The 20,647-nt window shown below is 44.5% G+C and overlaps 1 protein-coding gene across 4 annotated transcripts; it reads left to right on the forward strand.

The window, feature by feature from the left end:
* The first annotated feature begins 6,317 nt into the window (after positions 1 to 6,317).
* On the forward strand, positions 6,318 to 19,964 carry LOC121581179 (serine/threonine-protein kinase tousled-like 1-B). 4 transcript variants are annotated; one of them, XM_041896609.2, is made up of 22 exons: positions 6,318 to 6,709; positions 7,760 to 7,881; positions 8,035 to 8,103; positions 8,436 to 8,474; positions 8,596 to 8,671; positions 11,715 to 11,758; positions 11,983 to 12,084; positions 12,178 to 12,264; positions 12,365 to 12,457; positions 12,546 to 12,656; positions 12,742 to 12,878; positions 15,089 to 15,280; positions 15,381 to 15,447; positions 15,535 to 15,632; positions 15,877 to 15,958; positions 16,058 to 16,149; positions 16,276 to 16,365; positions 16,524 to 16,693; positions 16,792 to 16,927; positions 17,036 to 17,147; positions 17,275 to 17,382; positions 17,611 to 19,964. In XM_041896609.2, exons 1-22 carry the CDS (start codon positions 6,583 to 6,585, stop codon positions 17,758 to 17,760), a joined length of 2,304 nt encoding a protein of 767 aa, XP_041752543.1. In that variant the 5' UTR covers positions 6,318 to 6,582; the 3' UTR covers positions 17,761 to 19,964. The 4 variants fall into 4 exon arrangements, with proteins under 4 accessions (XP_041752543.1, XP_041752544.1, XP_041752545.1 ...); XM_041896610.2 differs by having other exon boundaries at positions 15,538 to 15,632; XM_041896613.2 differs by having other exon boundaries at positions 6,348 to 6,376.
* Positions 19,965 to 20,647: the final 683 nt, after the last annotated feature.

Genomic DNA, 20,647 nt, shown 5'->3' on the forward strand with positions numbered 1-20,647 from the left:
GAACACCTACGTGAGAATGCTGTTCATAGTCTACAGCTCAGCGTTCAACACCATATTGCCCTCCAAGCTCATCACCAAGCTAAGGTCCCTGTGACTGAACACCTCTCTCTGCAACTGGATCCTGGACTTCCTGATGGGCTGCCCCCAGGTGGTGAGGGTAGGCAACAACACATCTGCCACGCAGACCCTCAACACAGGGGCCCCTCAGGGGTCTGTGCTTAGTCCCCTCATGTACTCCCTGTTCACCCATGACTGTGTGGCCGCGCCCGACCCCAACACCATCATCAAGTTTGCCCATGACACGACAGTGATGGGCCTGATCACCGACGACGATGAGACAGCCTATAGAGAGGAGGTCAGAGACCTGGCAGTGTGGTGCCAGGACAACAACCTCTTTCTCAACGTGGGGCAAGACAAGGGAGCTTATCGTGGACTACAGGAAATGGAGGGCAAAACACGTCCCCATTCACATCGACAGGGCTGTAGTGGAGCGGGTCTAGAGCTTCCACATCAATAAGGACCTATCATGGTCCAAACACACCAACACAGTCGTGAAGAGGGCACAACGCCTCTTCCCCATCAGGAGGCTGAAAAGATTTGGCATAAGCCCTCAGATCCTCAAAAAGTTATACAGCTTGAGAACATATTGACTGGCTGCATCACTGCTTGGTATGGCAACTGCTCGGCATCCAGTACATCACTGGGGCCAAGCTCCCTACCATCAAGGACCTCTATACCAGGCGGTGTCAGAGGCCTTAAAAATGGTCAAGGGCTCAAGCCACCCAAGTCAGACTTTTCTCTCTGCTACCGCATGGCAAGCGGTACCGGAGCGCTAAGTCTGGGACCAAAAGGCTCCTGAACAGCTTCAACCCCCAAGCCATAAGACTTCTAAATAGTTAACCAAATAGTTACCCGGACTATATGCATTGACCCTTTTTGCACCAACTGCTTTTGACTCTATGCACACACACTGGACTCTACCCACTTACTCACACATATTTACACTGACACTGACACTCCAACTCATACACACACACACACACACACACACACACACACACATAACACATACACACTGTCGCCACACACACACTTAGACACTTTCACACTCATCACATACACTGCTGCTACTGTCTATCTATCCTGTTTCCTAGTCACTTTTTTATGTACATACAGAGTCTACCTCAATTTTCTCGTACCCCTGCACATCAACTCGGTACTGGTACCCCATGTATATAACTAAGCTATCATTGTTCATTGTGTATTCATTCCTCGTGTTACAATTTTTTAAATATTATTATTTGTGATTTTTTTATTGTATTCTGCATTGTTGGGAAGGGCCCGTAAGAAGGAGTTTCACTGTTAGTCTACACCTGTTGTTTACGAAGAATGTGACAATTAAAATTTGATTTGATTACAGAAAAAAGTTTGGAATTTTGGCTCAGGATTTTGGGTTTCAGTGGAATTGGGACGATAAGAAAATAGCCTAGGCTCTATATAAGGCTAATACGTGAGTCAATAGATAAATAATAGGCCTACACTTGATTTAGGATACATTATTGCATGCTAAATGTTTCTGATCAGTGATAGATGGGTCAACTAATAAATGAGCTACCACTTCCACTTGTCCAGCCAGAGATCAATTAACCAAATATACAGACAGAGATTCAGTGAAACAAAATCACATTGATTGATTATCAGACAAGTCACAGGCTTTTGGTCGGGAGAAGGACAGGCTACTATCCGAGTGAAGAGCAAAATCAACTTGTAAAACATGCTAGGAAAATGTTCTGATCAGCTAATATATGAGCAAACTAGAATAAAGATGATCATTAGCACTCACTTAACTTAGCTAACATTTCCCCCAGCCTAATTTTTAACAAATATCCAAATGGAGATTCAGTGAAAAAAAATCTGAAAGAGATTGATTTATCAAGAAGAGTCCTCCACGCAGCGCGATGGCGCTGTACCAATCAAAACTGAAATGATATAATCTAGGTGACCACACAAGACTATTGCTTTAAATTAGTATAACGGTTAGATATGACTTTGGGAGTTTCAATATAAGCAAGAATTTGATACATTCCTTCTATTGCATTTGCGTACTTTGTTCCAATATTTTCTTCATTCAGTCGATCATAGCTAAGGTGGGTATTGCTCTCTCTGCTCTTTTTCTAGGCCCAATGGCTGTTTCCTCATCTCCTCACTCCGCTGCCGCCTGCCTCCACTGCATTGTTCTCAACACCAGTTGAAATCAATTTAGCCTACTGTTTTCTAGAAATCTGGCTTTTTGGGGGGTTCAGGCTCATTTCTGTGATGTCGGACCAGGCCTGGGCTTCAGCTCACCGGGCTTGGGTTGGACCGGGATCGAATTCTAGTTCTGATGAGAACTTTAAACTGCATTCGGGTCTCGTGTGCAGTCCGGCGTATGCTTTGAATTCATGGCGACTTTGTGTGATGTAAATACACTAGGCTAAAGGTGAAGAGTGTCCCGGGATCCCGATTAAGGGTGTTAATCCGGAGTGGGAATTACTCAGTAGGGTCTCTACTAACCAAATATGGTAGTTTTGGAGGGGGACTGTATCGTACATAACGAGCAGTACTTCATTCTCCTCCCCCTCCATAGCCCGCAATGCAATACACTGTAGCATCCTCTGAGTGGCGCAGTGGTCTAAGGCACTGCATCGCAGTGCTAGCTGTGCCACTAGAGATCCTGGTTCGAATCCAGGCTCTGTCGTAGCCGGCCGCGACCGGGAGACCCGTGGGGCGGCACGCAATTGGCCCAGGGTAGGGGAGGGAATGGCCGGCAGGGATGTAGCTCAGTTGATAAGAGCGTGGCGTTTGCAACGCCAGGGTTGTGGGTTCGATTCCCACAGGGGGTATGAAAAAAAATAATGTATGCACTAACTGTAAGTTGCTCTGGATAAGAGCAGCTGCTAAATGACTAAAATGTAAATGTAGACTGTACATGGGTTATTTACACTAATACACAAATTCGCCGGTGCATGGACTCTACAAGGTGTCGAAAGCGTTCCACAGGGATGCTGGCCAATGTTGACTCCAATGCTTTCCACAGTTGTCTCAAGTTGGTAGGGGATCTCTACTCCGAATAGCTAGTTCCAGCTCATCCCACAGATGCTCAATTGGATTGAGATCTGGTGACTGGGCAGGCCACTGCAGTAAACTGAATTCACTGTCATGTTCGAGGAACCATTCCTGGACAATCCTAGCCCTGTGGCATGGGGCATTTCCTGCTGAAAAAATTAATTCACAGATGGATACACTGCTGCCATAAAGGGATGCACCTGATTGGCAATGATGTTCAAATATACTGTGGCATTCAAACGTTGCTCCACTTTTATCAAGGGGCCCGACGTGTGCCATGAAAACACACCCCACACCATCTTACCACCACCACCACCAGCCTGCAATGTTGATGGATGCATGTCCTCAGTGTAAAACAGCAGGAACCGGGATTCATCAGACCAGGCAATGTTTTTCCAATTCAAAGCAGATGTTTTCTTCAGAAATGTCAAAACAGGAAAAGGCTTTACCCTCCAGATGATAGGGGAAATTGTTAGATGTTGGAATAACATCAATATCTACATCTGACTCCCAGGACTGTACTTGCTCACTGATATCAGAGATTCTGTGAAGGGCCTCTACATTATTCATAAAAATATATAACTCCTGCTATGTCCTCAATGTTTTTAGATTCTATAGAGATCTCTATAGAGATTATCTTAATCTTAAGAGAGTCAAATATAAACTGTGCCCAGTATCGTCCTTTTTTTTGGCATTCATCCCAGAATGGCAGATTACTGAGCTCAATCTGTAGGTCAACCTCTCATTGCCAACTGCTGGAAGATCAATAAAGCTAGATGGGGATACAGGGTTTCGCATTACAGTGGTGACTTTTGACCTTACACAAGAAACATAAAGTACAAGGATGGAGTGCTGGTCCAAATCTTTTGTCTACTGGGTCCTACTGCACATTTACTGCATGTGCGTGGTGCTTCTCCCTTTGTAATAATTTTCTTGAAAATAATGTCAAGCGTGCCTTTTATGTTTGGAAGTAGAATGCTAAACATTGAAGCTTCTAATAAGGCAAAGGAATAATCGCTTGTATTTTCTCACAAATTACAATTTGGAGAGATGGGCTATGATCCATTAATCAGTCCAAAACCCAAGTCCAAGAGGTGAAACTTTGGATTGATTGTGACCAAGGTAGGTTTAAGAAAACCGTTGGAAGGCTATGCATTGTTGAGGTGATATAAAAATAAAATAAAATTGTATTTGTCACATAAACTTGTTTAGCAGATGTTATTGCGGGTGTAGCGAAATGCTTGTGCTTCTAGCTCCGACAGTGCAGTAATATCTAACAAGTAATATCTAACAATTTCACAACATATACCCAATACACACAAATCTAAGTAAGGAATGGAATTAAGAATATATACATATATGCACAAGCAATGACAGAGCGACATGGACTAAGATACAGTAGAATATTATAGAATACAGGGCGGGTAGTTTGCCCCCGGTAATGTGTTGGGCAGTCCGCACCACCCTCTGGAGAGCCCTGCGGTTGCGGGAGGTGCAGTTGCAGTACCAGGCGGTGATACAGCCCGACAGGACGCTCTCAATTGTGAATCTGTAAAAGTTTGTTAGGGTTTTAGGTGCCAAGCCAAATTTCTTCAGCCTCGTGAGGTTGAAGAGGCTCTGTTGTGCCTTCTTCAACACACTGTCTGTGTGGGTGGACCATTTCAGTTTACATTTTAGTCATTTAGCAGACGCTCTTATCCATACATTTTCATACTGGCCCCCCGTGGGAAACGAACCCACAACCCTGCCGTTGCAAGCGCCATGCTCTACCAACTGAGCTACAGGGGACTAGTTTGTCAGTGATGTGTACGCCAAGGAACTTGAAGCTTTTCATCTTCTCCACTGTGGTCCCGTCGATGTGGATAGGGGGGTGCACCCTCTGCTGTTTCCTGAAGTCCATGATCATCCTCTTTGTTTTGTTGATGTTGAGTGAGAGGTTATTTTCCTGGCACCACACTCCAAGAGCCCTCCCCTCCTCTCTGTAGGCTGTCTCGTCATTGCTGGTAATCAACCTACTACTGTTGTGTCGTCTGCAAACTTGATGATTGAGTTGGAGGCGTGCTTGGCCACGCAGTCATGGGTGAACAGGGAGTACAGGAGTGGGCCCAGCATGCACCCTTGTGGGCCCCAGTGTTGAGGATCAGCGAATTGGAGGTGTTGTTTCCTACCTTCACCACCTAGGGGCGGCCCGTCAGTAAGTCCAGGACCCAGTTGCACAGGGCGGGGTTCAGACCCAGGGCCTCGAGCTTAATGATGAGCTTGGAGGGTACTATGGTGTTGAATGCTGAGCTATAGTCAATGAACAGCATTCGTACATAGGTATTCCTCTTGTCCAGATAGGATAGGGCAGTGTGATGGCGATTGCATCGTCTGTGGATCTATTGGGGCGGTAAGCAAATTGAAGTGGGTCTAGGGTGACAGGTAAGGTAGAGGTGATATGATCCTTGACTAGTCTCTCAAAGCACTTCATGATGACAGAGGTGAGTGCTACGGGGCAATAGTCATTTAGTTCAGTTACCTTTGCTTTCTTGGGTACAGGAACAATGGTGGCCATCTTGAAGCATGTGGGGACAGCAGACTGGGATTGGGAGAGATTGAATCTATCTGTAAAAACACCAGCCAGCAGGTTTGCGCATGCTCTGAGGACGAGGCTAGGGATTCCGTCTGGGCCGGCAGCCTTGCGAGGGTTAACTTGCCTAAACTTCTTACTCACGTCGGCCACGGAGAAGGAGAGTCCACAGTCCTTGGCAGTAGGCCGAGTCGGTGGCACTGTGTTATCCTCCAAGTGGGCGAAGAAGGTGTTTAGCTTGTCCAGAAGCAAGGCGTCGGTCTCGGTGACGTGGCTGGTTTTCATTTTGTAGGTCGTGATTGTCTGTAGACCCTGCCACATACATCTCGTGTCTGGGCCGTTGAATTGCGACTCAACTTTGTCTCTGTACCAGGTGGAAAAGTTATCTCTACAGCACAAAATTCTCAACATACCAGTGTCAACATTGTATCTTTTCATTATTGGTATAAACACATTTTTAAACCATATTTTTTATTTTGTTGATGTCACAATAGAAATGGACATTGATTAAAATTATATCTATTTTGAATGAGTTATCCACATTACAATGTTGTGAAATGCGGGCTTTTATTTTGAAGGTTTCTGCATTACCATGCGAACGTGACGTCATCGTTTGTGCCGCTGGCAGAATATTAGTGGGCACTAGTGACTGTGAAGCCCTGTTCGCGAACTGATGCTGTCAGCCGCGCGATCGATGCAAAGGTTACATTTTATCCTAGCATGTTACTTCAAGACGAAGACGCACTGCAGAGTTAGCTTGCTGAAAAATATCTGTTTACAAAATGTGCAAAATTAGATTGACTGCCGTGGCTGTGTAGCAGGTGGCTGTTGGTGGATGCAAGTTTGGGTTTTTGGATTTGCACGGATGCCCGTGTGTCTGTTTGCGCTCTCGCTAGTAAAGTGGCTTCATGAGTGTCCAAAGTAACAGTGGAAGTGGTGGTGGAAGTTTGGAGGCGACGCCATCTTGGTCGCAGCTATCCTCGTCCCCAACGATTAATCAACAGCACATAACGGCGAACGCCAAGACCAAGGAAGGTAATTCAGCAACAATGGCATGCGTCGAAGTCAGTTCGATGGGAAATGCGGACTGTGTCCAGTTATATAGCCCCAATTCGACGGATTTATGGATGTCAATGGATGCTGCGAATTGATGGCTGAACCTTGCCAGCTACAGTCAGTACAGTAGCAAGCCAGCGTTAGCTACTAGCTAGCTTCGATAGGTGTCAGCATTCAACTAGAGTAGAGCAATGGAGAGCATTAGCAATGGAATATTCAGACAGGAGCAGACAGGTTGAGTGGAAAACAAGTAGAAACAGGCTAGACCACTAGACCGACAGACACAGATGACCAAGGCGTTGTCATTGTTTATGTAACTACCTAGCTAGGTTAGCTGTGTTGCAGAGACTAGCCATCACTAAACAGCTGTGGGTAGTTGAATGCCTTTCTTTGGCCTTATGTCAAACAGCAGGGCTACTGCAAGTCAATGCGAAGCCATTGAGTTATGATGCATTCAAATGACTAATAATCAACAAGGAACAACACTTTCCTTTGTCAAAGTTTATATTCTGATCACTTCAACATCCGAACAATGTGGTATTGCTGTGGACATATTTACAGTGCTTGTCAATGTTGTATTACTTCCGTCTGGTTTCTCTTTACTTGAACCTCATAAGGCTGGGGTGTGTGTCAGACATTTCATGTTTTGTTGATTGATGGGGACAAAGTTCACACTGGGCTGAACTTCACAGCCACAGCTCAGCTGTAGAGACAGAGGCTCTGCTTGTCCAGTAGTGGTCTTACAGTCTAACATACCGTTTTGACACCTGATACATAAATGCAATAGCTTGGCGCTGTCCAGAAGGTGTTCACTAAATACATATTATACAGCACGCATATAGATACCAGATAGACACAGACTAAATAACTGAGTTGATGTTGTGGGAGTGGTGAAATGCACTGCACTCAAACAGTATGCACTTATCCAATGTGCACTTATCAGAAGTGGGCAGTAGTGTGATATAGTCTGATGCAGTTTGCTGTATCCTTACATAGCCATATATAGCTTCATCTTATGTTGTTGTGTAGGCCCCATGGAGGAGCTGCACAGCCTGGACCCTCGCAGGCAGGAGCTTCTGGAGGCCAGGTTCATGGGCGCGGTCAGCGGCAACACCGTAGGAAGCACCGGCAGCGCCAGTGGGGGGGCCAAGGTGAGACACGTTATAATGCAATACTATCTCAATCATAAATACTATAATACACACATGCATGGTTTTACTCATACCGGACACACCTAAAAACGTTTTGATAGGCGCACACATAAAACACTGTAACAACTGTGCCTGATTTCTCTGTATATCCAGGGTCTGGCCAACGAGTGCTCCAACAACAGCTATGGCAGTTTGGGCTCCTCCAGTGACAAGGAGTCAGAGGTGAGATACACTGCAGAGGCGCTGTCAGTGAGGGAGGCCGCTGTCCTCGTTTCAGTGATTAGATATCACAGACACATAGGTGGCTAACTCTCTGGTTTAAGAAAATACACCATTTTGTTTGTGTGGAGACAAACAGGGCAGGCATTTTATCTATGTATCCATTTTAATTTCTGGAACAATGGACCGTTAATAAGGACAATTATATCTTATTTTGTACTTGCATGACCCACCTCAATCTTTTCTTTCCTCCCTTTCTCACTCCCTCCTCGCTCTCGTTCCTCCCTCGCTCACCCTCTCCTGACTCTCTTTCTATGGTATTTTTCTCTCCCTAGAACTCCGATATGAAGAGAGGGAGTTCTCCTGCATACTCTGTACGTACTCTTCCTTCCTACTGTTCTGTCCCTCCCCCCTCACACACCCACATAAACACACTCTCATCCTAAGTGGACATGCAAGTGTCAGAAAAGTGATTTAGTATTTGTTTATTCTCAGACCCCTGAGAAGAAGCACTCTGAATTGTCCAGAGGAAGGAAGAGGAAAGCTGACACCCAATCTGAGAGCAGCCAAGGTATGATGCATACCCAACACAACACTCATGAACAGGAGAGGAATGATCTGGTCAGGTCCTGAAGGGATTTTGGATTCTCCTTGGTACTTATGTTCATTTCAAACTCACTCGCAAGCTCCCTATCCCTAGTTGGGCCCTTCCCCTAGACACAATGTATATTCTTAATGTCACGTGGTATCACTCTCAGTTAAAGAAGGTGACACAGTGCCATTATTTCATTCTGTTGTGAGGTCCCTGATAGGGATGTGACAAATTGTAATTTTTTCTTGATGTTTAAATTACCATGTTTTTATCGGTTTTCTGTTAAAATGATTAGAACATTTATCAAATGCCACGTGAATTCACAATGCAGCCGCGCCGCTGCCAGCAATGGTTTGGGTCTCAGTGCGTCCCCTTCAGATGGTTAAGCATTGCACCTTTACTACCATTACTGTACCTCAATTCGACCTCGCAAAGTTCCTTCATACTGGACACAGACATAAAAATGGTGTCTACGAGTTCATCTGACTCTGGGAACTTTAACTTCTCAAAGTCTTGCCATACAGGGCTTTGGTGCTACCGCTTGCCTTTCTCTGCCATTTTTCCAACTGTTAACAATGATGACGTGGTGCAGAGTCGACTCCAAAGCAATTCATTCCTCGACTCCTTTCACGTCGACTCCCAGTGCCAACTCCCATTTCTGAGTGTCAAGATTCGATTCCAATAGGAATCGACTCCTAAGATTCGGTAATTTTGGAACGGAGGAGACTGATTAGTTGCCGTACTTACGAGAACACTTGCATCTTTCATAGCGAGCTATCGGGGGACAGAAAGAGAGGGGAGGGGCACAGTATAGGCAGGTCAGCCACCAGGCAGACAGTCATAACCGTGCACTAGGCCTATCTATCAGCAATCAAAAGCTGTACAGTGAGGGGAAAAAGTATTTGATCCCCTGACGATTTTGTACGTTTGCCCACTGACAAAGAAATGATCAGTTAATTTTAATGGTAGGTTTATTTGAACAGTGAGAGACAGAATAACAACAAAAAAATCCAGAAAACCGCAAGTCAAAAATGTTATACATTGATTTGCATTTTAATGACGGAAATAAATATTTGACTCCCTCTAAATCAGAAAGATTTCTGGCTCCCAGGTGTCTTTTATACAGGTAACGAGCTGAGATTAGGAGCACACTCTTAAAGGGAGTGCTCTAATCTCAGTTGTTACCTGTATAAAAGACACCTGTCCACAGAAGCAACAATCAATCAGATTCCAAACTCTCCACAATGGCTAAGACCAAAGAGCTCTCCAGGGATGTCAGGGACAAGATTGTAGACCTACACACGGCTGGAATGGGCTACAAGACCATCGCCAAGCAGCTTGGTGAGATGGTGACAACAGTTGGTGCGATTATTCGCAAATGGAAGAAACACAAAAGACTGTCAATCTCCCTCGGCCTGGGGCTCCATGCAAGATCTCACCTTGTGGAGTTGCAATGATCATGAGAACGGTGAGGAATCAGCCCAGAACTACACGGGAGGATCTTGTCAATGATCTCAAGGCAGCTGGGACCATAGTCACCAAGAAAACAATTGGTAACACACTACGCCGTGAAGGACTGAAATTCTGCAGCGCCCGCAAGGTCCCCCTGCTCAAGAAAGCACATATACAGGCCCGTCTGAAGTTTGCCAATGAACATCTGAATGATTCAGAGGAGAACTGGGTGAAAGTGTTGTGGTCAGATGAGACTAAAATTGAGCTCTTTGGCAGCAACTCAACTCTGTGTTTGGAGAAGGAGGAATGCTGTCTATGACCCCAAGAACACCATCCCCACCGTCAAACATGGAGGTGGAAACATTATGCTTTGGGGGTGTTTTTCTGCTAAGGGGACAGGACAACTTCACCGCATCAAAGGGACGATGGACGGGGCCATGTACTGTCAAATCTTGGGTGAGAACCTCCTTCCCTCAGCCAGGGCATTGAAAATGGGTCGTGGATGGGTATTCCAGCATGACAATGACCCAAAACACACGGCCAAGGCAACAAAGGAGTGGCTCAAGAAGAAGCACATTAAGGTCCTGGAGTGGCCTAGCCAGTCTCCAGACCTTAATCCCATAGAAAATCTGTGGAAGGGAGCTGAAGGTTCGAGTTGCCAAACGTCAGCCTCGAAACCTTAACGACTTGGAGAAGATCTGCAAAGAGGAGTGGGACAAAATCCCTCCTGAGCTGTGTGCAAACCTGGTGGCCAACTACAAGAAACGTCTGACCTCTGTGATTGCCAACAAGGGTTTTGCCACCAAGTACTAAGTCATGTTTTGCAGAGGGGTCAAATACTTATTTCCCTCATTTTAAAACATGCATTTTTCTGGATTTCTTTGTTGTTATTCTGTCTCTCACTGTTCAAATAAACCTACCATTTAAAATTATAGACTGATCATGTCTTTGTCAGTGGGCAAACGTACAAAATCAGCAGGGGATGAAATACTTTTTTCCCTCAATGTATCTCGCAATTTTTTCGCCTTGCAATGTCTCGCAACTTCAGTAAAGCAGGGCCTATCATCAATGAATAGGCTAGGATATTGAGTGAGATGCAACACTTCGCTCTCAAGCAGTCACACACAGTATCTGCGCATGTGCACGGGTTCGCTTCACACTGTTCACAGCGTGGTTGCCAGGGCACCAAACAAAACAGCGGAGAAGTTGAGCCTCGCGCTTCTACGCTCTTAGTTGTGGAAATTGACCCACTATGTTGTTTACTTTCTGCATCTACTTCATATCGCTGAGTGAGACTACCTTTAAATCACACATCTTTCTCCAGGCTTTTATAGCCTATAGTCTAGTTAGGCTATAACATGGAAAATAACATGTTGTGATAACTGCATTGTGATGTTAATTTTGTGGTGGGGAAAAACATGGTTTTCGGTTAAATATATATTTTTTAAACGTTAAGGATCCCAACTTCGTTTAAATGTTCACACCCCTAGTCCCTGAGTTGTGCTATGTTGTGTATGTTATACTGTGTTATGCATTGCTAACCCACGGTATCGGCTCTCCTCTCCTACAGGGAAGAATTCCATAAGGGGGCCCAAGATCAGTGACTACTTTGATGTGAGTGTTGTATTATGTAGTCGTTTCAGCCTCCTTGTTTATATGTACCTCTTTGAGTTCTCCATGGTGACGATAATCTGATTGGGTCGGGGTTTAATGATTGATTAAGCAGATTGTGATTGACTGACAGTCTGAATTTCCCATCTTGAGTCACTCTGCTATTGCTGGGCTATATGTATATGATGTCACTTCCAGTTCCTCACCCTGCTGTTTCCTGTGTGTAGTTCCATGGGGGGAATGGCTCCAGTCCAGTGAGGGCTCTACCACAGGTCCTCCGCTCACCGCAGAACTCACACCACGGAGCTCACTCCGCACCAGGCTCCATCGTACGTATACACACAAGCAGTAGGAGATTTTTAGGTTTTGGTGTTTTATCACATTGTTTATAACAATGTTGTATGTGTGTGTTGTCTCTATAGATCCGACAGAACAGTTCCTCTCCCACCAGTCTGTGTTTCAGCGATCACCTGATGAACTACAAAGCCTCCGCCAGCAAGTGTGTGCAGGTAAGACTCGCACGCTCTTTCTTTCCTCATACTCTTCTCACATCTACTTCTCTCTCGCTCTTCACATGTCAAACACCTTCCCCTTTCTTTCTCTCCCCAGACAGAGTTGACAGGTCTGAAGCTTGCTGCTCTGGAGAGCAACAAGAGTCTGGACCTGGAGAAGAAAGAGGGACGCATTGATGACCTGCTCAGGGTGAGTTTACGTGCTAGTTAGGGTACTACAGGTGATACTTATAGGTTGTGTATTGATTAGCTATTGATATTTACTGGTTTTCTTGTAGGCTAACTGTGACCTGAGGCGCCAGGTAGATGAACAGCAGAAACTACTGGAGAAATACAAGGAGAGACTGAACAAATGCATCACCATGAGCAAGAAACTACTCATTGAGAAGGTACAAAGTTAGTTTGTGTTTGCGCGTGTTACTGATGTGTCCGTATGAACTTGCATGTGTAACCCGTGTGTGTATGTTTTTGTAGAGCACCCAGGAGAAACAGTCGTGCAGAGAGAAGAGCATGCAGGACCGTCTGAGACTGGGTCACTTCACCACCGTAAGACACGGAGCCTCCTACACTGAACAGTGGACCGACGGATACGCGTTTCAGAACCTTGTCAAGTGAGAACACACACTGCACGAAACAACATATATTTACATTAGGGACGCAACTTTAGGTCAATTTTGCTGCTGTCTAACCAACCCTCATTAACCGGTTAACAAACGGTTAAATGTGTTCCAAATAGTATAATGAGGTGACCAACAGAAAATCCTTTGCATACGGAATGGAAAATGTTCATTTAAAAGCTTAATTGAAAAGTGCAACAGTAGCAAGCCAATCCTCTCACATTCAAACGGCTGTGTTATTGAACATACAACTACTGAAATGAAGCAGCCAATGTAAAACATCATTTCAGACATTTGCCAAAATGCAATTCACGGGAAAACACTGTTTTAAATAGCGCACCTTATGCGAGCGGTTCCATATGACAGAGATAAAAATCAATTATTGGTTCGATACTGTGACCAAAACAATCGCATTTGAGACCGTTTGACTTGGCAGTGCGACACAAACGTTTTATTGATCGTAAGGGTGCCAGTGATATAATTTTTTACCTGGTCACATTACTTTTTGGTTTTGTGTAAATGTTCTCTCCGCCAATAAGAGGGGTGTGAACAGTTTGGGGTCGCGTGTTGCGAGGTGGGGGTTTGTTACTACGCCGATAAAAGACAATATCCATCCGGACCTTTGCCACCTAAGAAATGTGTGACTGGACCTTCACAAATAGTACTTGAGTAGCTCTGGTGTAGTAGAATTGTATGAAATGTGTTTATAAAAGGCCAAGAAACGTATCTGATATAGCCTAGGCTTATTCTACACCACGCACGCTCAGCCATGCATTGAACGGTATTTTTTGCTGACAGTCATTGAGTTATATTATTTGCCTAAATTATGACTATCCAATCTACTCATCACATTAGGAATAGAATAGTAGGCTATCTTACATAAGTCTACAAATGCGATGATGCATGGAATGCTTAAAAAAAATATATATAATGCTTTTCCAACAGTCTTGAAGGAGTTCCCACATATGCTGAGCACTTGTTGGCTGCTTTTCCTTCACTCTGCCGTCCGACTCATCCCAAACCATCTCAAATGGGTTGAGTTCGGGGGATTGTGGAGGCCAGGTCATCTGATGCAGCTCTCCAGCACTCTCCTTCTTGGTAAAATCCAGGAGGTGTGTTGGGTCATTGTCCTGTTGAAAAACAAATGATATTCCCACTAAGCCCAAACCAGATGGGATGGCGTATCGCTGCAGAATGCTGTGGTAGCCAAGCTGGTTAAGTGTGCCTTGAATTCTAAATAAATCAGACAGTGTCACCAGCAAAGCACCCCCACACCATAACACCTCCTCCTACATGCTTTACGGTGGGAACTACACATACGGAGATCATCCGTTCACCCACACCGCGTCTCACAAAGCCACGGCGGTTGGAACCAAAAATCTCAAATTTGGACCAAAAGACAAATTTCCACCGGTCTAATGTCCATTGCTCGTGTTTCTTGGCCCATGCAGGTCTTTTCTTATTGGTGTCCTTCAGTAGTGGTTTCTTTGCTGCAATTCGACCATGAAGGCCTGATTCACACAGTCCCCTCTGAACAGTTGATGTTGAGATGTGTCTGTTACTTGAGCTCTGTGAAGCATGTATTTGGGCTGCAATCTGAGGTGCAGTTAACTCTAATGAACTTATCCTCTACAGCAGAGGTAACTCTGGGTCGTCCATTCCTGTGGCGGTCCTAATGCGAGCCAGTTTCATCATAGCGCTTGATGGTTTTTGCGACTGCACTTGAAGAAACTTTCAAAGTTCTTGAAATTTTCCGTATTGACTGACCTTCATGTCTTAAAGTAATGATGGACTGTCATTTCGCTTTGCTTATTTGAGCTGTTCTTGCCATAATATGGACTGTCTTTTACCAAATAAGGGTATTTTCTGTATACCCCCCCCACCTTGTCACAACACAACTGATTGGCTCAAACGCATTAAGAAGGAAAGAAATTCCACAAATTAACTTTTAAGAAGGCACACCTGTTAATTGAAATGCATTCCAGGTGACTATGTCATGAAGCTGGTTGAGAGAATGCCAAGGATGTGCAAAGCTGTCATCAAGGCAAAGGGTGGCTATTTGAAGAATCTCAAATATAAAATATATTTAACACTTTTTTTTTGGTTACTACATGATTCCAGAGCATAATGAAACTAACACTTTTTTATACGTGCTATGACCTTATTACCTGCTAAAATACTTAATGACCCTCTTCTCTGTGTAGGCAGCAGGAGGGTATCAACCAGCAGAGAGAGGAGATAGAGCGTCAGAGGAAGCTGCTGGCCAAGAGGAAGCCCCCCAACCCCTCCTCCCCCTCCCTCTCCCTAGCAACCACCTCTGAACCCAAACAACGCAAGACCAAGGTCGTCAACGGCAACGACCCCGACCCGTTTCTCAAACCCTCCCTGCCACAGATGTGAGTGTACACACACAGGCATGCAAGTGTATGGACCGATGCATACACACTCACACTGTTGCGATGTTGGTGCAGTGACATTAAATCAACCATTTGTTAGGTTGACTCTGGCTGAGTATCACGAGCAGGAGGAGATCTTCAAGCTTCGCCTGGGACACCTGAAGAAGGTCAGAGTCAATACAACACGTTTGTAAAAAAAAAACACTAGTCCGAATCCCAAAATGAATACGATTGACTGAGTGACTGTCTCTCAGGAGGAGGCAGAGATCCAGGCAGAGCTGGAGCGGTTAGAGAGGGTGAGGAACCTCCACATCAGAGAGCTGAAGAGGATCAACAACGAGGACAGCTCATCGTAAGTACAGGACAGGAAGACTCAATCATATAGGAACTCCTAACACCTCCATTGTGCCCCGGTGCAAAACCCATCCCTGGGACCTACCTACCCGTAGGCCAGTAGCTATAGTGTTGCAGACTGGCCAGTTCATAGTCTACTTTCTAGGTATTTGTAAGAGAAAGTTCTTGTAGATGTAATTTGGTAAATAAACCCTATATGTTGTAGGAAGAAAATTGTTCAGCTTGTGCTGTATGTCTGTCAGGTTTAAAGACCACCCAACTCTGAACGAGAGATACCTGCTGCTGCATCTGCTGGGTAGAGGAGGCTTCAGTGAGGTCTATAAGGTACAGATTGACTACTAGTATGTGCTTGTGAATGATTATTAATAGATTCTAGATCCATACTGTACTTGTGTTTCTGATGTGTGTGTTCTGTGTCTTCAGGCCTTTGACCTGTTTGAGCAGCGCTATGCAGCTGTTAAAATCCACCAGCTCAACAAGAACTGGAGAGAGGAGAAGAAGGAGAACTATCACAAGTATGTCCCGTCTGCTCTGACCAGGCAATGTTATTAGACGCAGAATTTACAACTCACATTATACCATTCGTAAACATTCTTTGACCAGACTTACATACATACACACAATATTGTTTCCTGTCCCAGACATGCCTGTAGAGAGTATCGGATACACAAACAGCTGGACCATCCCAGAATAGTCAAACTGTACGACTACTTCTCCCTGGATACAGACACGTAAGTGACTTTTTACCCCAAACCTAAATTAGTTCAGGTCTTTCACATCAGTGCAGATAAAGGAGAGGAGACGTGGAGAGGAAGGAATTGTAGACCGTTGAGATGCCTTTTAGTTTATAGTTAATGGAGTCCATTGTCATCTCTCTGTCCCACTCTAGGTTCTGTACGGTTCTAGAGTTCTGTGAGGGGAACGACTTGGACTTCTATCTGAAACAGAACAAGCTGATGTCCGAGAAGGAGGCGCGGTCTATCGTCATGCAGATAGTCAACGCCCTGCGATACCTCAACGAGATCAAACCTCCCATCATACACTATGACCTCAAACCAGGTACACACACACACTCGTTCACACACTCACTCATGTTTGTATAGGAAACATAGACATACACACACACACACTCAACTCACACACTGCCGTTTGTGTAGGTAACATCTTGCTGGTGGATGGGACTGCGTGTGGAGAGATAAAGATCACAGACTTTGGGCTGTCTAAGATCATGGACGATGACAACTATGGAGTGGACGGCATGGACCTTACCTCACAGGGAGCTGGCACATACTGGTGACACACACAAACACACACGCACGCAACACACATCACACACAAGCGGTTATATTAGGTGTTTTCTTGGGTATATTGCCTTCATGTTATTCCAATCCTCTTGTCTAGGTACCTTCCCCCAGAGTGTTTTGTGGTGGGCAAGGAGCCTCCTAAGATCTCTAACAAGGTGGACGTCTGGTCGGTAGGGGTAATCTTCTTCCAGTGCCTCTATGGACGGAAGGTAAGCCCACTTATTATGGCCCCTTTTGAAGTAGCACTCTTCTGAAGGTGCAAACACCTGACCCTATTAGACAAAAAAGCATAACATAGTCTAACATTGATTTGTGTGTGTGTGTGTGTTCCTGCAGCCGTTTGGCCACAACCAGTCTCAGCAGGACATTCTTCAGGAGAACACCATCCTCAAAGCCACTGAGGTTCAGTTCCCTGCCAAGCCCCAGGCCAGCACAGAGGCTAAGGTGAGACGCGCACACACACACACACACACACACACACACACACACAGGCTAGCAAGCCAAGGTGAATAATACTCACTAGTGTTCCTCTGAATTGTACACGCATCAGTTGACTTTGAAATTTACATTTGTCAGGACATGTCTGAATGTGACTAGTACAGACAAACAGACAAAGCTTGATAAGCTGATCCTTATTCCATATATAAACTAACATCCCTCTCTGTGTATCAGGCATTTATCCGGCGCTGTCTGGCCTACCGTAAGGAGGATCGATTCGACGTTCACCAGCTGGGCACTGACACGTACCTTCTCCCTCACATGAGACGCTCCAACTCCTCTGGCTCTCTTCAGCCCGCCTCCTCCTCAATCTCCTCCTACTGACGGGCTGATGAACATGACTGACAGGCCCACTGGCCAATCCTGGAGCAGAATTGATCCTAGTATGGGAAATGGCATGGCGTTGGGTTTTCAAAATCCCCCGGACGCTGTGAAAGGATCAGGAATGTGAATTTGTTTGGCTGAATAGAATGAAATGGATGACAGGTTGTGAGACGGGGAAAGATGGAAAGAGAGAGAGGGAGGGGAGGGGGGGCAGAAGTGGAGACACTTTCAACGTTGCCAAGAAGCTTTGCAGAAACGTTACACTGTTGTGATCTTGAACGTGAACCTGGTTTTGAGAGAGAGAGAGATGGGGAGAGAGATGAGGAAGAGGAAGCTCTACCCATTTTGTATGCCATTGGACAGGCTGTGCCTGTTGCCATGAGGACTTAATAGAGTGGGGCTAGGCCACACCCCTTGCTTGTGCTGGACTGGGCTCTTATTGGTGGAGAGGGAAACAAAACAAAAACAAAAAAGCAACAGATGTTGTTTAGTTGCTGTTAATTGGAATCCCCTCGAGCAACATTTAAACAGCCTCTCTACAAGGGACAGAATCCCATTCCCAAATAGACCCCTAGCCTCTACTATAGAAGGTACTTCATGTAGATCTAAAGGGATTAGATAGGTATTACCAACGATCTCCACCTTGCCCTCTGATAGGCTAGGTGGAATGTTCTCTGTATTGCTTACACCTCTGCAGTCCATTCAGAATTAATTAATTTGTGCTAGAGGTCAATTTGGGATGGGGCTTGAGTCTACAAAGCAGAGCAGTAGATCAGTTGGTTTCACTGACCCACATTAAACCTACCATTGGACTAAATTGCACTCAAGATGATTTGGTTTCATGGACATAGCTTCTTGAAATAGTCCTGGACTAACTAAGCTTCAGTCTCAGACTGTTGGCCAGAAGTATGACATCTATGTTCATGAAGTCACATTTTTAGATCTTGTATCAATAATTAAACCTACTCCTGGATGAATATAATCTGGCTGTGTGAAAGAGGTTGGTTTTGGCCTGTTCCGATCCATACCTCAACAAGGTGCTGAGTGCCAGACTTGTTCAGGCATTGAAGTCATGTTTGTCAGAACACAATGTACCCATATGAGGATCAACTGTATCGTAAAGATTAAGGTTTCCATACAGGAATCCATCTGAGGAAATTAAATGTACATTTAATGTGTATATGTGACATATCTGCAATCTGTCTGTACAGAGGGTCAACACACTCAGGATTTACTGAACACTCACCAGTGCCCGTTTGCACCTGTTTTCTCAAAGAAATAAAAGACAGAAAATGCCTAGAAACATGAAATTATCTTACCACGTTGCTTTGTAATTTTATCGTTCTCTTATTCTTTGTTTTACCTTCTGTTCACCCTTAATGTTTTCTATTATCTGTGGGAAATAACAGGTGCAAACTTTGAGCACATGCAATGGTCTAGTAAGTCTGACCCTTGGTTTCTCATGTCTCCTTGTTTATTTGTGCTCTGAAAGGTATTTTTTGCTGCTATATAGATGTCGCTTGTAGTTAGTTAAAATCTGTATGATCTGCCTCAGGTACAGATAGTGCAGACCTGTGCGAAGCGGAACACTCTAGGGTCCAGAAGTGTATAGCCTACTCTTCAGGGGCCCTATGAAGTGTTTCTGTGTGCCAGGAGAACCAATAACTTTGAACTGTTTTACGACCGCAATGTTTATAGTCTGGAAACCATGTGTCATATATAAAGTTGTATAAAACGGTTCATATGTGAAGGAAAAGCCCAGGTTGATCAGGCTCTGTTCTGTTAAGTAACACTTTGCTTGAACCTCAGTCATAAGGCCTGCATGACACTGTCATAACACTGACATACGAGGTGTCATAATGAGTTATTACAGCTGGTTTTAGTCTATGGTATGGCACAGTCATATTGGTTGTGTACCGAATGTAAAGTGCTTTAAGTATAGTGTTACCCAGTATTCTTTATATTGGAAGACTGTGAGGAGCTTTGAACAGACAACACTTATGTTACAAAATGGGCTTATAATGAACATCATGGCAGATAGGCAGACTGTAACAGAGGAGCCACAGCAGATCTCAACACCATGTAAACTGGTTTTATCACTGTCTTATACACACAGCACAGATACATGTCAGATCAGAGAAATGAAGGGAGGCAATGTCAGGTCATGTCATTCATATGCAATAAAGATAGCCTTACAAGTCCTACCAAGGCCACCTTCTTTGGTTTGTGCGCATAATATCTCTCACTCAACACACACGTTTATGTATAACTAGGACCAGGAGTTTTCCTGACCCAAGGTCAGATAGTTGTCAGTTATACCCGAGGAGAGAATGGCAGACAGGCCATTTGTCAAAAAGCTGAGTTGTCAGTTACAACAAAATGCTGGAAGTCTGAAAAGGGCTTCACCATGTTGCCTAATGAGTATACACTCGTCAAATCTAAATCAAAGTTTGTCACATGCGCCGAATACGACAGGTGTAGACTTATTTATTTTACCAGGGAAGATATTGAAATCTAGCTCTCTTTTTCAACTGTACCCTGCAAAATACAACACAAACATACACATTATACACAATATACATATGTATATACAGTGCATTCGGAAAGTATTCAGACCCCTTGACTTTTTCCACATTTGATGTTACAGCCTTATTCTAATTTTTATTTATTTTATTCCCGTTATCAATCTACACACAATACCCCCCATAATGACAATGCGAAAACAGGTTAAAAAACTGAAATACCTTATTTACATAAGTATTCAGACCCTTTGCTATGAGACTCGAAATTGAGCTCAGGTGCATCCTGTTTCCATTGATCATCCTTGAGATGTCTCTACAACTTGATTAGAGTCCACCTGTGGTAAATTCAATTGATTGGACATGCT

The sequence above is a fragment of the Coregonus clupeaformis genome, chromosome 14, assembly GCF_020615455.1.
Source record: "Coregonus clupeaformis isolate EN_2021a chromosome 14, ASM2061545v1, whole genome shotgun sequence".
Lineage (NCBI taxonomy): Eukaryota > Metazoa > Chordata > Actinopteri > Salmoniformes > Salmonidae > Coregonus > Coregonus clupeaformis.

What these genes read in the sequence shown, in the direction of transcription:
- LOC121581179 (XM_041896609.2), top strand. Translation starts at nt 6,583, where the DNA reads ATGAGTGTCCAAAGTAACAGTGGAAGTGGTGGTGGAAGTTTGGAGGCG. An exon ending in GAACGCCAAGACCAAGGAAG is followed by an intron (nt 6,710 to 7,759) that starts GTAATTCAGCAA and finishes GTTGTTGTGTAG; the next exon opens with GCCCCATGGAGGAGCTGCAC. An exon ending in CCGCCAGCAAGTGTGTGCAG is followed by an intron (nt 12,265 to 12,364) that starts GTAAGACTCGCA and finishes TTCTCTCCCCAG; the next exon opens with ACAGAGTTGACAGGTCTGAA.